This window comes from Epinephelus fuscoguttatus, linkage group LG7, assembly GCF_011397635.1.
Source record: "Epinephelus fuscoguttatus linkage group LG7, E.fuscoguttatus.final_Chr_v1".
In the NCBI taxonomy this organism is placed as follows: Eukaryota; Metazoa; Chordata; class Actinopteri; order Perciformes; family Serranidae; genus Epinephelus; species Epinephelus fuscoguttatus.
In genome coordinates, this window is record NC_064758.1 from 20,309,548 (window position 1) to 20,322,270 (window position 12,723).

Sequence of the window (12,723 nt, forward strand, 5' to 3'; positions counted from 1 at the left end):
TTGTCTCTTGCTAATGTTGAATTCAAGATGTAAAGGCGTAGTAATCTCTTGTAGCAGTGTAGTTAAGGTGGAGGTGTTTTTTATGCAAATGTATTTGTCGCTCATGTTTTCCTCGCAGTACGTGTGAGTGCACACATTTACATCCACACATTCTGCAGTCTCGTCTGTGCCTCTGCATGTGCAAGTACCTCACAGTGTCTGTTCCTGTGATTGAGCCAGGCCCCCCCAGCCCTCCAGACTCTGTGACGGTGGAGGAGGTGACAGACAGTACAGCCCAGCTGGCCTGGAGTCCCGGCAGAGACAACGGCAGCCCCATTACCTATTACCTCATCCAGACCAGGACTCCCTTCACTGTGGGCTGGCAGAGGGTTAACACAGGTAGGCAGCACTTAAAGATGAATTCTTATCTTATATCACGTGTGATGTTATTAAGATACTTCACGGATCCCTGCAGGGAGATTCTCTTACTTCTCTTTCCGCTTCAGCTGGGAGGTCAGAGTGTAGGGTCAGCTACAGAGCGAAGGCTCTGGAGATGGGAGGGATACGGAGTCTTACTCGAGAGAACTAGAGGTCATTGTGGCTGCTTTTACATGATCTTGTTTAAACCATTTTAATGACCTTTACACCTGCCTCAGTCTAAACCAAAATCCTTTTCATCTGCTTGAGTAAAGTCAGGTCTGGCTGGATGACATCTAGCTCTTGCTCCGATGGACTCTGAATGCACATATTGCAAGTTGCTGTACGCTAAAGCGCCTGCCAAATGAATGGAATGTAATGAGATTTATATTTTACTTTATCAGTTTATTTGACAGCTGGAACTTTAAGTGAGCCACAGTTAGCCTTAAATGTTTCATCTGTTCTAGAGTACACGTCCACCAATAAGTAATGCCCAGTGATGGGTAGGAGCTAGCTACAAAACATATTTAATTGTAATCATTTACAATTATTGATGAAAAAATACATAATTAAATTACAGTTAATAATCATAATGTTGGAGACTGCAAAGGGGTTACATCCGATATATATTTGTATGCCTCTGTGCCAGCAATAGCTATGGCTGCAGGCTTTTTGTTTTCAGGCTGTCCTTCCGTCCGTCCTTTCACCCCCTTGTCATGAATGTGATACCTCAAGAACGTCTTGAGGGAAAGTCTTGGCGCAAAAACTTGGCACAAATGTCCACTTGTACTTAACAATGAACTGATAACAATGTGGTAGTCATAGGTCAAAGGTCAAGGTCACTGTGACCTCATCAGTCTCATTTTTATGATTGCAATATCTCAAGAATGAGGGGATTTTTTTTTTTTTTTCAAATTTGGCACAAACACCCACTTTAAGTCATGGACAAACTGATCAGAATTTGGTTAAAAGTGAAAGGTCAGTGTGACCTTGTGTCCCTCTCATTCTCGTCAACATGATATCTCAAGAAGCCCTTTTGGGAATTTCTCAAATTTGGCACAAACATCCACTTGGACTCAAGAATGAACTCACCAGAATTTGGTGGTCAAAGGTCAAGATTGAACTCACCAGAATTTGGTGGTCAAAGGTCAAGATCACTGTAGAGACTGTACTATCAATGAAAAAAGCTGCTAAGGGGCTGAGCAGGCTCATAACTGTGACCCGTTCAATAAAATCCATACTGAAGTCGAAAGAGGCGTTTTATTGTAATTTATGAAACAAAAAACTGAGATAACTAAAGCAAAATGAGACGAAACAAAATATTACGTGATGTGATTACGGCTGCAGAAAATATCTGTGCCGAAACTCACCCTCTTTGTCTAAAAGCTGCCATGCCAGTGAGTAAAATAATGTGAAACCAAACACACCCCTGTGCCAGTTACTACAGGAAGTGAAAGTGAAGAAAAGAACAGAGTTAAACAACAGAGGTTAGATACATATTGTGGTTCCTACTATCACTGTGACCTCACAAAATATGTTTCTGACCATAACTTGAGAATTTATGTGCTAATTATGACAAAATGTATAATAGGATAAAATGATGAACTGATGACAATTTATATCAAAAAGGTCAAAGGTCAACCTCACTGTGACATCATTATGGTCTGCAAGAACACTTTCCTGGCCATTACTCAGAGCTATAACTCAGGAACAGAAGGGGAGACGTTTGGTCAGATGCTAAATCAATCTTGTCCACCTCTATCGTGTCCACCTCTAAATTGTGCTGATTGTATAGATCCTCTGTGCTGCCGGAGGGAAGATGTGTGTGAAACATTTATGTTTCCACAGACATGGATGTAAACTGTAACTGCAGCTTGATGGCTTCGCAGAGACATATAACCGCAAGGCTGTAATTCTTGTTTTCAGTAAAAAAGTTTATACGTGGAGTATAACTTACATTCTGTTGTTTTGATCGTTTTGGCCGTGGACGAGCGTCTTCTCTTGGCTCAGCCTGTTTCTGGACATTTTTCAACTTTATGGGCCAGTTTAAAACATATGTTAGCAAAGTAATCAAAAAGGTTGCAATTGTATGAAGTCACTTTACTTTGATTAAGTCATTAAAATAGTCTCATTATTTATTACATGTTTTAACAGGATAACTAGTAATCTATAACCTATTTTATTTTAAAAGTAACCGAACACTGTAACACATCATAGTAAACTTACAGTCCTTACTGAACAAACAATACTAGCTAGCTAGTAAAGAGCAATACACTTCCCTTAGGAGTTGGTAGAGACTTAACCTTACCTTTGTCCTCTGCATTTCACCCATCTTTAGTATTGAGGAGCAGTGAGTAGCCACATTGTAGCTTCCTCTTTTAAGGTCATATGTATCTGGTGGCATCTCCACACTAGGGGTCTTCACGGGTCAAAAATGACGGACCTGAACCCTAATGGGCTCAGGAAATTCATTCTGACATCTCATTAAACACAACAGTTTTTAAAAATGTATTTACCTGACTCTCTTTGCAGGTAGATAGATATTTTAGACCTGACCTGGTACATGTCTAAGAGGAGAGAGATCTGGGTGTTGGGTCTATTTTATTAACCCGACAAACCCGGTGATTAAAAGTGCTACTTAAAATGCCACTCTACTCCCAAAAAACATTTTGTCATGTCAGATAAAACATACTCTTCTTACCCATTTTACTGTATATGATATTTAATAATATTTGAGATTCGTTATATTATTATATATATGTCCACGTTATATATATTATAGTTTTAATTGGCTTTGATTGTGCATACAAAAATAATTGTTTTTGTCAACGTGGACATGTTACACATGCTTACCTTGGTTAGATTCTCCACAATTCACTCGTAGAGTTTATTTTACAGAAACCATGAGAACCAAAGTATAATTCATTTAGATTTACCAGCATGCTAAAAAATAGATGTGAAAAAGTGGACACTCCCTAACTTTGAATGGTTATAAAGTCTTTATTATTTATATTCCTTTAGTCTGTAAGGGTCCATTAATCAAAAGAGTCAAAAGGTTTTTCAAAAAAATTAATCCTAGTTGTAAATATTGTTGGGCTCACACTCCGTCTTTTCTCAGCTGCACCTCCAACTTGCTTGCGTTTCTGCTCATTTTTTTCCACCTTCCTTTCGCTCTCTTAATCCCATCCTAAGTCAGCCTCATCATCACACATACAGTGCATATATGTTTCTCTTGTGATCAGTGCTCATCATGGTTCTTTTTTAGATTCACACATAAAGATAATAGAATGGGACCCAATCCGGACCTGACTGACCATAATAAAACGTGGACTCAAACCTGTGTGTGTCCCAGGTCAGGTCTCAGGGCCCAGGGTCCGATAGACCAGTGAAGACCTCTCCTTCACAGCTGCATGTCAGTTTAAAAGTTTATCTTAAGGTTTTGCCGCAATGCACAAGGCAAGAAAAGCAAGATTTTCTAGCTCTGGCAGACCTTTGACAATCAAGACTCAAAACCAAATCTGAACTCACACTGATCACAAAACACACTTGTTCATAATTTGTCTTTTTCACTTAATTATCTTGTGATTGTGTGTACTAAAAATCCTCAACTTAACGTCCCAATTAAACGCTGAGTCCCCTTTTGCTACACTAACAAACGCCAGCTTCAATTAGACGCTGGGTCTGCTTATTAAAGAAGCAGTTCCTTTTTGTAGAAGTTCTTTGGATATATTTGTTGAACAAACTGTGAACCTCTCAGTTTGTGAGGATCCTGCACTTTATGATCTGTAGAGCACTTTAATGATATGTGGCGAATAGCTCTATGATATGGAAGAGGTACCCTGTTGTTGATGTTTTGTCGGGTGTTGTTGTTGTCGGTGTAATTATAGTCATTTATTTATCTGACGGTTGCTGTACGGCACACAACAAATTTCTGAAAGGACTAATAAATATCTGTCTATCTATAAAACCTCTCGAAAAGCACCAATTTGCCGGCTACTCGCTTTAGCTACTTAAACTGCCAAGCTGCTTAGACGGCACATACAAAGGGTGTAAATATTTGTCAATATAGAGATGCTACACATCTTTAGCTCGGTTGGATTCTCCATAGTGTATATGTTTAGTTCATTTTACTGAATCCATGAGCACCAAAAAATACTGCGATTCACTCAGATTTTGGCAGGGTAAAGAAGAGAGACAGAAAAAGGTGGTGGATTTCTACCTCTGAAGCACAAGTGTCCATTCCTTGATTATCAGTATTCCTTTAGTCTGTAAGGGTCCACCCATCAAAAGAATCAAAAATGTTTTTCAGAAAAATTAATCCAAGTTGGTATGCTGGGTGCTGTAAAACCAGCGTCATAACACTCTGTCTTTCTCTGTCTCTCAGTTCAATTTCCATTCAGTTCAATAGGCTTTATTGGCATGACATATGTGTTGCCAAAGCCCAATTACAGTTAAGGACATTGAATTCAATTAACTGCAATGGAAAAGAATAGATAATTATATTATTAAAGAAACAATTAACAACATTGTATTAATACAAAATCATAGACATAATTCTAATGGGAAAAAAATGATTAAGTGAGGGAATCAATAAAAAGGCAGAGTGTCACCTGTGAGGAGATGAACTATATGTTGTTGTGTTGGTTGTCTCTCAGGCTGCGACATGCACTGACACATGCTGCTGCATCTATGGCGCTGACACTATTGTCTCCAAATAGATAGCTGAGCCTCCCTGGAAGTGACGATTTTGTTGCATTTATCCAACGACCGTCTCGCTTTGCTGCATGAAAAAAACCCGTCACACAGGAATGCTTGGAGGCTCCGTGTCCACCGTGCTAACACGAGAATGTATGACACGGAGGTCGCGTTTGAAAACTGGTGATAAACAGCTGACATTTGATCATAGTCGTGATGTTAAACGCATCCTTGTGCACGTTTAATGCAATGTAAATTCTTATTTTAATGTAAATTCAATAGAGCATATTTGACCATTTCTTCTATGAAATTTTAGGGGAAGTTCAGCCTCCCTTGTTGTCTCAGAGCAATCGCCCCTGGTATACACACTATATGTTTTCTGTTTCCTCCCAGTCCCTGAGATAATCGATGGGAACACACTGACAGCCACAGTGGTGGACCTCAACGCCTGGGTGGAGTATGAGTTTCGGGTTTTGGCCAAAAACAGTGTTGGTGTTGGTGAACCCAGCCCTGTGTCAGTCAAGACCAGGACAGAGGACGCAGGTACAGTAAATGTGATTCACATTAGCCCCCTCAAATATAAACACCTCAAAGTAGAAACTCTGTGAAACCTAAAGTGTTTCTCATATGGAGGTGTGAACAAGGTCTGTGTTGTGTAGTTCCTGATGCAGCGCCAGGTGACGTGGGTGGAGGAGGTGGAAGCCGATCGGAACTGGTCATCACATGGGAGGTAAGTCATCAGTCTTATGTTCTAGCCTGTTATTCAAAGTGCCTGCAGTTAATCTTTTTTATCCTTGAGTGAGGTGCTTAATATTTCTCGCTAAATCAACCCTCCTGCTCTGTTTGGCTTGTGGGTGTCATAAATTTTGGGTCAATTGAAGTCTGGCGCTGCAGTCGTTGTAATTTCTTAGTTAAAGAGACTGCATGTAAGGCAGCAACGATGTATACACAAGCAGAACACTTAACCTGACAGTTATTGTCATTTATGAGGCTTGGATCTGTGGTGAATTACTGTTGTTCAGCCTAATCTGCAATGCTCAAATCCAACAATGAAGTAAACCAGTCGGGTAGTTGAAAAATAATAGAATAATGTGGATATTGAAGAAGTCATTAGTCGGCTAAAGCTATCTCATTATTTGAATTTTCTCATTTCATTAAATGCAGAAATAACTTTTCATTATAAAAGCTGCACGGACGTTTTGTAATGAGCTTGGATTTTTTTCAAAATGGCATTTTACTGCTCATTTCATTTCATCAGGTGGGTCACAAAAGCAATTTGTGGGTCGCGCACTTCTTTTGGCACCACGCGAGTGGGTGGTGATTGTGTCAGCCCAGCGGCGGGATGAACGTGAGTGGTTTGTATATGTTTTAATATCACTATAGTTTTGTGTTTCACTCTCAGCCTGTCCCCGAAGAACTGCAGAATGGTGAGAGCTTTGGTTACATCATTGCTTTCCGCGCCTTTGGAGAAGTTAGCTGGACTCATGTGGCCACCTCTGCCCCCGGCGCATCGCGCTACGTGTACCGCAACGACAGCATCGCGCCCTTCTCTCCATTTCATGTCAAGGTTGGCACTTACAACAGCAAAGGACAGGGTCCCTTCAGCCCCGTGGTCACCATCTACTCTGCAGAGATAGGTAAGGGAATGGACGTGAGTGGGGTTTTTGCAAAGCTACAAAGCTTTCTGTGTTTTTGAAAAGGACAAAGATCATGAACGTTTTATCGCATCCACTGGGCTGAAAGCGCCTGATGGATAAAGAGACATGCAGGAAAAATGAATTTGTAGATGTGGTTTTGCTTGAAATAAAAGGGTAGGAAAATTGGAAAAAAATTTGCAACACATTTATGTAAGGATGGGCAGATTGCCTCCAAATATCGCCACTCTTTTGAATGGCTATTCTGAAGTGAAAACCGGTTGGCATTTAGATCTATGCTACCTCTCAGCATGCTGAGAGGGGTCAGTCTGTAGTGTAGTGTTGGTCTATTTACCAGCAGCACCTGTGTGTGATGATTCATCCAAGTAGAGATCAACAAGAACGCCGCACAGTCATAAATGTAAAAATTGAAGAGATTTGTTCTGCCCGTCTCTGTGCTGTTGGAAGACGGCAGCGATGCTCAGTCTCCTGTCGTCTGTTTTCAGAGCCAAGCGGGATGCCAGCGGGAGTTTGGGCCAGAAGTGTCTCAGCCTCTGAGATTGAGGTGAATTGGCAGGCTCTCTCCTTCACCCCTGAAAGGGTTCTGGGCTATGAGGTACATTTTACCCTTTTAAATGGAAATAGAAATCACACACACAACACAATTCAAATGCTTGTCAGCGCCCCTGTTGTACCTCAAAGCCATCACTTCCAAACTCAGCGTCGGTTGCCATGGAAATGGCAGTTTCAGTTGGGTGACTGTTATAGGCAAAATTATACAGTTCTTTGTACCAGCACGACAGGAAAACATGTCAGAGCATTTTCAAGAGAACAAAAGAAAATTGCTTGTCCACATGCCTTTTCAAGTCGCTGTCAGTTACCGGGTATCATGATACGGAACTCATGATAGTGTGTGCTGCAATGCCAGACCTCGTGTCAGAACACCAAGAAATGCCATCGTGCCACACCGAAAGCTGTGTGATGATACAGAGCACTGTCTCCTGTTGTTTGTTTCCACGGCCTAACATGACAGCACCTCGGGAATCTATCTCATTGTTCACTAAATAAAACAGGAATATTAAACTTTTACATTTTACACACAAACCCGCTGCTTTCTATTTTACCTTCAAAATCTGGGACAGTCTGATTGCCCTGCCTGCATCCTTCAGACTGAATCATCAGGGTGATCAAAGCGCTTTATTATAAGATGTTGTTATCATTCTTTTGTTCAGTGAAACCAAAGTTGTTTCAGTATTTCCATCTGGGAACGGGAGCTTTTGTGCCTTTTCATATCCAAGCTCAGCATCAGCTAACATTTAATAATCATGTCCGGAAGGTAGATGGGTGGGGGGATGGGTGTCGTTTTGGGTAGTATATCTTCAGTGTGATGGGTAAAAAAGTCTCTTGTTTTATGATTGGGAACTTGAGCTGGTGTTTGATCTGTAATATTTTCATTTAAATGCATATCATAATTAGCAAGATTTTCATTAGTGGAAAAATAAATATTACATGCCGTATTACGCAACATGGAATGATGTATTGTAGCTCGGAAACGATTACACAATAAATCCATTAGTCGAGCGACAAAGAATTCTTGATTGTTAATTTTGATAATTAATGAATCGTTTCAATCATCAAGCAAAAATGCAGAAGTGGTCCTACTGCTCACATGTGAGCATATAATACTGATGATAATATGATACTTGTCTGTTTTATGTGATTGCAAATTAAATATCTTTGTGTTTTCAAGTGCTGGTTGGGCGAAGAAAGTGATGGTTTTGGGCTTTAGGAAATTATAATGGGCATTTTTTATTTTTATTTTATTTAATTTTTTTTACATTTTAAAGCCACAGTTGGTAACTTTTGTGAAAATTACTTTTTGTCATATTTGCTGAAACCATCACTGCATGTTTTATGTTTTATGAGACATATAGATAAAAAAAAATCATGATTCTTCTGTTCATCCTATTGCCTCTGTCAAACTCAGCAGTAGGGTTGAGATAGTGTAAGATTTTTCGAACCAGGTTGATAATAAGCCAAACACTACACTGGTATACCAAATTTTGTCAGGTGTCGCTGCTCATGAGTGGAACATAATGACACCCTGTCCCAACAGCAAACGAGCCTCTGACTATCGCGTCACATCACGTAACATTGGCGCTCTCTGTCCACAGTGAATCCATGAATTCAAGTTAGGCCTACTTCATGTAAACAAATCACGCAAATATCAGCTGTTTACTGGAGATTAGACTGGAGACATAACCCATAAAAAAAATAATTGAGTAGCCTACTAGTTTGTGTCCTACGTTTGTAACGTTACTTTTTTTAAACAGAAAACACATTTTATATTTTGATATTTAATGGAAACGATGTACAGTATAGAGAACAGCAAGTAGCCTAGCTTGTTATTAGCGAGTGTGTTTTAGCTCACCAGAAGCTTTCAGCTCCCTGTCCATCTCCTTCCAACCAGCTGACACTTTATTCTGGTTTTTGTAGTGAAATAAATAAATCGAAAAATCTGAAAAATCGATACAGCACAGTATCGCAATATTTTTGTGTGGCAATATCTTATCATTACACGTCAAGTATTGATATTTTTAACAGAAATAATTAGTATTACAATACAAATTAAACGTTTGATAGCCTACTAAAATAATATAATCTTTTTTCAGTCCACTAAATACATTTTACTGCAATAAAAATTACTGAAGTGGGATAAACAGACTGAAAAACTTTAACTGAAAAGATAAAACTGACGTTGAAAAACATTTTCTTTGGGGACGTACAGTAATTTGCAGCTGAAAAAACTTAATAAATCGCAATATATTTTAGTGCAATACTGAAGATTAAAATTGCAATAATATTGTATCGTGACTTAAGTATTGTGATAATATCGTATCGTGGAGCCACCCCTAGTTTCGTGTAGGTAATTCCTCATTTTAACTTCATGAATGAACCATTCCTCGTCCAATATGGAGCTTTCAAAGCAAGTGACAGATATAAATAGAAATGCAGCACTGCATTGCCATTTTCACTGGTTTCAAACCCAAACTGTTGTCATATTGATGCAGTTTTAGTTTTCTTGCCATGTCTCCTCTCATCACCCCAAACCACACGAACGTTGTTGTTAACAAACACCATGTGCGCTGCTCTGTTCCTCCCACCTCTGCTGCAATGTGATCTCCTTCATGTTGCCGACACCGGCCCCAGCTCGCAGCCCGTCAGACACCTGTGGCTCCGTTAATCCCTTTCAGAATCAGAATCAAAAATACTTTATTGATCCCCGAGGGGAAACTGTGATTTGTTACAGTTGCACCGATGTAAGGAACAGAGATTTATAAGAAGTAAGAATAAGAGTATGAAATAAATGTATGTAAATATAAAGCAATAAAATAAAATTTAATTAAAACAGACTGTGCATTGTGCTACAGTGTTTAACACGAGTACTTAAGATATTGAAATATAAAAAAATATAAAGCAAGTTTAAACTGGTACACCAGACTGGACCAGACCAGATCGTCAAAACTGGAAATCAACCCAGCTCTACTCAAATATGATACAAGATTCTGTTACTGCATTGCCTTTCTCTTGCCTCCAGTGTTTTTAGAAACGTATTTTAGTGTACTGTTGAGCTGTAAAATGAGAGAGTCTGTGACCCAGCCTCCATGTTGGAAATATTTGAGTGAAGCACCAAGGACAACCCACCAGCCAGACCAACTTCCTCAATTTAAAACAGCTGATTAATAAAATAACAGAAACTTTTTTTTCATGCAATATTTTTATTATTTTTTACAAAGAGAAAAAAGCAGACAAAAGCAATACCAACAGGCAGGGACATCATGGGTAAAAGTGAATTGCTTAACATCTTGTGAGAAGAAGCAAGGTTACACTGTAGGATCACAGATAATGGATCCTTTATGTTCACGATCGTCCTTGAAGATCACGTAGGTCCTTATGATCCTTGACTTTGCTTACCAGGGTATTTTTAAGGAGGGAGAAAACTTCCACTTACTCATGAGTGATAGTCCATCCTGTATGTCTTAATACTGAGGGGAATAAATCTAAATTCACCAGCCAAAATAAAGATATAAATAAAAGATCACTTCAAAGTTCAAATAAGATTTCCATTTTTTTCCAATATTTTTCACATTTTTTAGTGGTATATCTCAGAGATTTGACATTTGATCGGCACTTCCTGGTTTGACAGTTTGACCGCAGTTCACAAGCAGCCACTGACATGATTGACAGCTGTGTTTGCTCTGATTTTCTTGTGCGGTAAGGCCAATACACTCTTATGAGAGGGCAGAGGGATAGATCATCTGTCTCATATACTTCTGTGTGAACATAGTGACAGTTTCAGCAAATAAGACAAAAAGTTATCCTTATAAAAGTTACCTATTGCAGCTTTAATGATTAAGTCATTTATTATTTACTCTAAAATATCAGTAGATTAACCATTAGGAAAAAGTATGAGTCATTTCTTCCCTGTTGTTGTTCTAAACATAACATAACTAAACAAGGCGTTATAAAAGTACATTAACAAAGGCTTTGTAATGTCAGATCAGATATCCTACTGGAAAGGTAAAAGAAAATTGTGATCTCTCTTAAGAGAATAGACCCAGAGGCGATCACTTAACAACATTTCTCTCAAGACATCAAAAAACAACTACTAATACTTTGTTGTGCTGTGTGTGATTCAAAATGCACCCTTCTGATGTACGCTTTTTGCTCCAATCCAAAGCAATATAACAAGGTTAAATCCCAGATGGCACGCTCTCCGTCTCAAACAGGTGGTATACTGGGAGGATGACACTAAACCGGAGACCATGGGGAAGGTTAGGGTGCCTTGGAACCAAACCTCAGTCACAGTGAGCGGCTTGGCAGGAAACACGCAGTATTTCCTAACAGTCAGCGCCTTCAACACAGCGGGCACTGGCCCCTTCCTCCCGGCAATCAATGTCACTACGAAAAAGCCACGTAAGTTGCAGCACCCACGCGCTGCTCCTCAGGTGTTTGATTTTGCACCACACTCATTATAATTCAAGTCAGGTGGTAGAAACTGTATCTACCCTTAGTGTTATTCTTTGAAGTTAGTATTATCTCACAGAGAAATATGGTCATTTCTGTAGAATGATGTGACAGTAATATGTTTCCGTGCTGACATATAGAAATTAATTATTTTCATATTATGCAGCACCAGCTCAACCACCGCTGAATGTCGAATGGACCTTAATTGGCTCTCAGCTGTCTCTTTACTGGGAACCTGTGGTGGCAATGGAATCGGAGTCAGAAGTTACGGGCTACCAAGTGAGTTTTACTCTCTCAGTGTGCTCCGCAGTAACATGTTTATTCCTATTATGCATCAGACTGAGCGAAAGCGCGGAAGTTAACCTGTGTGGCGGCTCACTCTAAGCTGTCAGGCTGTTAGAATACATGTTTACAATGAGTCACCCACCTTGTTTCTCCCCTCCCCCCTCTCAGCTGTCATACAGGAGACAGAGACACAAAGAAGTAAACACTCTCACAACAACCAACTCGACAGCGGAGCTGACCCTCCCAGAGGACGATGATGACTACATCATCCATATTCAGACACTGAGTGAAGGAGGACTGGGCCCGGCCTCAGATCCCGTACGAATCCACCAACTAAGTAAGCTCCTTGTTCACAGTTTATCAAGCTGTAGTGATTAATAGTTTACTGGTTGTGTCAGTAACTAGTTTTGTCAATGTCATAAATTATCTGGAGGACAATACTTTCCTCCACATCACAAAATCTGCCAAAATACAATTGAGATTTGATTATTTGATTTAATGAAGAGGCATGCGATAGATATGATGTCATATGCCCATTCAAAACAATCAGTTACAGAAGAAGCTGCCACCCCTTTCTATTTACTTTGTCTATAACAGACAAAAACAGCACATAAATAATTGTAAATATTGAACCCAATTAAGTGCAATAAAGATGGCTTTAAATAGATTCCATTAACACAAATAA

At 39.5% G+C, this 12,723-nt stretch overlaps 1 protein-coding gene across 2 annotated transcripts in view; it reads left to right on the forward strand.

Annotated features, from left to right (window-relative positions):
• cntn3a.2 (contactin 3a, tandem duplicate 2) overlaps positions 1 to 12,723 on the forward strand; it is a 56,805-nt gene that overhangs the window by 34,694 nt on the left and 9,388 nt on the right. For both annotated transcript variants that reach the window (XM_049581976.1, XM_049581977.1), the window contains exons 15-22: positions 220 to 378; positions 5,485 to 5,634; positions 5,751 to 5,821; positions 6,494 to 6,728; positions 7,232 to 7,341; positions 11,516 to 11,702; positions 11,920 to 12,032; positions 12,207 to 12,375. In XM_049581976.1, coding sequence (XP_049437933.1) covers positions 220 to 378; positions 5,485 to 5,634; positions 5,751 to 5,821; positions 6,494 to 6,728; positions 7,232 to 7,341; positions 11,516 to 11,702; positions 11,920 to 12,032; positions 12,207 to 12,375 — 1,194 coding nt within the window. The remainder of the gene's footprint in view (positions 1 to 219; positions 379 to 5,484; positions 5,635 to 5,750; positions 5,822 to 6,493; positions 6,729 to 7,231; positions 7,342 to 11,515; positions 11,703 to 11,919; positions 12,033 to 12,206; positions 12,376 to 12,723) is intronic.